Consider the following 4,066-nt stretch of genomic DNA (forward strand, 5'->3'; position numbering starts at 1 on the left):
CGAGGGAGAAAGCCGGGGGTTTCTACTCCCCTCAGCGGTCAAGGTCCCAGTGAGCCCCCGGCGTCGACTGGGTGGCAGTTGGGTTGGGTTCGGCGTCGCGTCACCGGGCAGCCTGCGGTCCCGCAGCGCTTAGCCAACAGCGCCCCCGTGCGGTGGCCCCGGATAAAGTCCGAGCTGGTTTCCGGTCTGCGGCCGCGCGCAGCCGCAATGGCTCCCGTGCTCCCGAAGCGTCGGCGAACCGGAGCCGAGTCTCCGGCGGGCGCCGCTACCAGCGGCGCTCCGCTCCCGGCGCGGTTCCCTGGCGTCGCCATCTACCTGGCCGAGCCGCGGATGGGCCGCAGCCGCCGAGCCTTCCTCACCCGCCTGGCACGCTCCAAAGGCTTCCGCGTCCTCGACGAGTACAGGTGCCCCGAGTGTGAGCCCGCGGCGCGGTGGGTGGCGTGGCGTTGCCGTGCACGCGCACCGGGCACCGGGCACCCGGAGCCCTCCCGGAGCTGGCCTACTGCAAGGCTAAGGGATTCTGTACCGTGCGCTGCAGCTCAACGCGGGGAGAGCGGGGCACCCCGGTGCGTCGTGGGGGGTCGTTGAATTCGCACTCGACTCTTTGAAGCCCGTTCCCTGAGGATCTCCAGATCGGAGGTCTGAAATGCTTTCACGCAGCTGATGGAGGTGGAGGGGGCTGAGGTGTTTGATTCCAAGTCAGCCTTGACATCTCCTGGGCACGGGGCCTTTTTCTGTACTGCAAGGATCTCGTGATCCTCCTCAGTGAAAGGACACACGTACTAACAGGGGTGCCCTTCAGGATCACTTTCCACCTCAAGTGGGAGAACACCCAAAGCTTATAAAAAGCACGTGAGTGTAATGAGCAATTATTAATCAACAGTGCCATTTGCTAACAGCCTTTACATCTTGCGTGAGCCCCGTCTTGCCTATGGTCCAGGCTGACCTCTCAGTCAACTCTGAGCCTCCTCTCGAGGCTGACCGAGCACCACCAATAAGGATGGAACCCAAAGTTGAAGAAATGGTGGTATGAAGGAAATGCTGAAAGCAACAGAACTGGGGTGGGGGTGGGAGGCTCCCATAGGTTTGAAGTTGGGAGGGCTGCTGAACCAGAGCCTGACTCCTCTGTACCATTTCTCAGACTTTGTATTAAACATGTCCAGGGACTTCCCCTGTGTCAGATCACTCAGAGATGATAACAGCTAACAGGACACAGCCCCAGGCACTGCCTAAGCCCTTTTGCTTCGTAACTCATTAAACTTTTACAACAACCGGACAAAGCAGGTCAATTAGTATCTGTGTATTGCAGAAGAGAAAAATTGAAGTAGAGCTATACCTGGTTTTATAGCACGCTTTCTTGCGCTAGGCGGTCATTTGAAGCTGTATATCAATCGGGCATCAAGCACACGTGCTCCTGTTGCGTCTCTGTCACATGTTGGTCATTCTCACACTATTGGCAACCCGAGTATTTCGTAACGCTCTGGCACTTAGTAAAAAAACGACAGTGTCATGTAAACATAACTTTTTTTTTTTGTAAACATAACTTTTATATGCACTGGAAAACCAAAGAAAAAGGGTATAACCTGCTTATTGTGATCATCACCTTTGTAGTGGTCTGAACCTGAATCTGCAGTGTCCCCAAGGTATGCCTGTACAGAAGGGTGAGTGACTTGTCTCAGGTCAGACTGAATGACATCTGTGCAGAGCTGTGTTGAGACGCCAGTAGTTTGGGCTCTCCCAGCACTTAAATGAAGATGTCCTCAAGGAGTTCTTTTACCTGGGGTGATGGGGGAGGGAGACAAGTTCAGTCAGACTGGATCTGTGAGCAAAGCTAGAGCAGGGACCACACTTCTGTAGGTGATGGCGTGGTGGAGGTGTTCGTCTGCCAGAAGGTGCTGGGAAGGCTTGTTTGCAGGATGTGGCAGTGGAAGCGTAAGAAAGGACCAGGTAGGAAGGGCAGCAAAGACTCAAAGGTTCAGAAGGATGCTGGGGCCTGAGAAACGGCTCTGGTCCTTACTTTCCTCCTCCTTCCTCTGGCCCAGCTCCGAGGTGACGCACGTGGTGAAGGAACAGACCGCGGCAGGGGAGGCTGTCTGCTGGCAGGAGCACATGGAGCCGACTGCGCCCTCAGGCTGTGCTGTCTCAGCACTGCTAAATATGAGCTGGTTCACAGAGAGCATGGCAGCTGGGCACCCTGTGCCCGTGGAGTGCCGACACCGCCTGGAGGTGAGCAGGGTACGGGACCAGAGACACAAAGAAAACCCTGGTAGAAGCCACAGCTCTGTTGGACTGGGAGATGTGGCAACAGCACCTCAGTAGCCTTCCAACAAGGATAAGGACCACCAGGAGGCCTTCAGAAGGCTGGTGTGGGGCCCACAGAGGGCTGGGGCTGACTGGCCACTCCTCCCCAAAGGTCAGGTCATCAGGTGCTCATTCTTGCCACTGAGGCAAACTCTTAGGGGTTCTGCTTATTTTTAGCATCTTCAGGCCTTTCTTCCATACCAAGTAGTTGAGACTTGACCCCAAGTGAGATTACCAGCAGTGGGCAGGAAAAGGGTGCTTTGAGGTTCATGGCTTCGGCCCCACCTCAGGTGCATTGCAGCAAGAGGAGAGGTGGTGAGTGTTAGCACTCATTGTCACGACTGCCTCAGACACTGCACCTCCTCCACCTCAAGTCTGGGGTTGTTGCTGCACTCTTTCAGAGTTGGTGTATGCTCTCCTAGAAGCCCAACAGCCCAAGGGTAGCCCCACAGGAGAGGAAGGTTCCCATGTGCTGCCTGATTCCCTTGCCAGCATGTATTTTTGTTATAATCTGCACTCAGGAAACTAAGATGCAAGGGAGTTGTATGACTTGTACACACACACACACACATAGAAGCTGCGTGTTATTTGCATTAAACATATGGTATATCATGCCTTGCATCCAGCTCTGGGTCCTGTTGGATCTGTAATTTATGGTTGCCCATCTCCAGGTGGCCAAGCCCAGGAAGGAGACTCCTAGCCTAGCATGGATGCCACCCTATGCCTGCCAGCGTGCCACACTCCTTACCCACCACAACTCCATGCTCTCGGTGAGCCATGTATTCCTAGCCTCCTTAGATGGGGTTTTTGGCCTGGCCTGGCCCTTGGGATGGGATCTGGGTACAACTGGGACTTGAGGAAGCTTTGTGCACCTTGTGCCTGACCAAGGGTTTCTCCTTACAGGATGCTCTGGAGACACTGGCAGAGGCAGCAGGTTTTGAAGGCAGCGAGGGCCGACTCCTCTCCTTCAGAAGAGCAGCCTCTGTGCTGAAGGCCCTGCCGGGCCCCGTCATAGCCATGAAGCAGTTGCAAGGTCTCCCTCACTTTGGAAAACACGCTTCCAGGGTCATCCAGGTCAGTGTTCACCACACAGAACAGGGCACAGCTGTAAATGTGCCTGGTCTGGATGCAAGTGGATGAGAGTGAGGATCATGGGCCCCTGATGCGAAAGAGGACCATGACTTTGTGTTTGAGAACCCAGCTGTACTGGCGGACCGACATAGGTTCAAATGGAGGTCCCAAGACCCCAGATACAATGCTGGGCTCAGATTTCTTCCTATGGTACATTGGTGGTATGCCTTTCATTGCTCTCATGATCATTATCAGTTCCAAACCGCCCAGAACTGTGGGAGGAAACAGCCAAGTAGAAACATCACTTTAAAAAAAAAAGAATGTGTTGTTACACTGAGCCAACTCGATGGGACTCAGTTATCGATAGGGTTTATTTTCCAAAGAGAAAAAATATTGTTTACAGTAGCAAAATTATATGCCTACCTAGGCTACCGTCAACGCAGCTCAAAGCCACTAGGCTAAGCATGTGAGTGGACATGTAGCGCCCAGCTTACCTGCTGTGTCAAAGAGTGGTGACAAATATAGTTCCTTTTTTTTTTTTTTAATACAGTTACATTTAAAAAGAAAAGAATTATCTCCACATTCCCCAACTTACCTCCACTGGCCTCACCATAACTATCGAAGTCTGCTTCTTCGATAACATAATTTCTTTGTTAAAATAATTTCTCTTGATTTTTTTCCTTCTATAATAGTG

General features: G+C 53.0%; 1 protein-coding gene across 1 annotated transcript in view; it reads left to right on the forward strand.

Annotated features, from left to right (window-relative positions):
* Positions 1-207: 207 nt before the first annotated feature.
* Positions 208-4,066, forward strand: part of POLM (DNA polymerase mu) — a 26,434-nt gene continuing 22,575 nt past the window's right edge. The window contains exons 1-4 of the mRNA XM_004708188.2: positions 208-404; positions 2,043-2,226; positions 2,973-3,071; positions 3,205-3,375. Of these exons, the coding sequence (XP_004708245.1) occupies positions 208-404; positions 2,043-2,226; positions 2,973-3,071; positions 3,205-3,375 (651 nt within the window). The remainder of the gene's footprint in view (positions 405-2,042; positions 2,227-2,972; positions 3,072-3,204; positions 3,376-4,066) is intronic.

The sequence above is a fragment of the Echinops telfairi genome, unplaced genomic scaffold (genome assembly GCF_000313985.2).
Source record: "Echinops telfairi isolate 266 unplaced genomic scaffold, ASM31398v2 ScPeMD7_7;HRSCAF=31, whole genome shotgun sequence".
Lineage (NCBI taxonomy): Eukaryota > Metazoa > Chordata > Mammalia > Afrosoricida > Tenrecidae > Echinops > Echinops telfairi.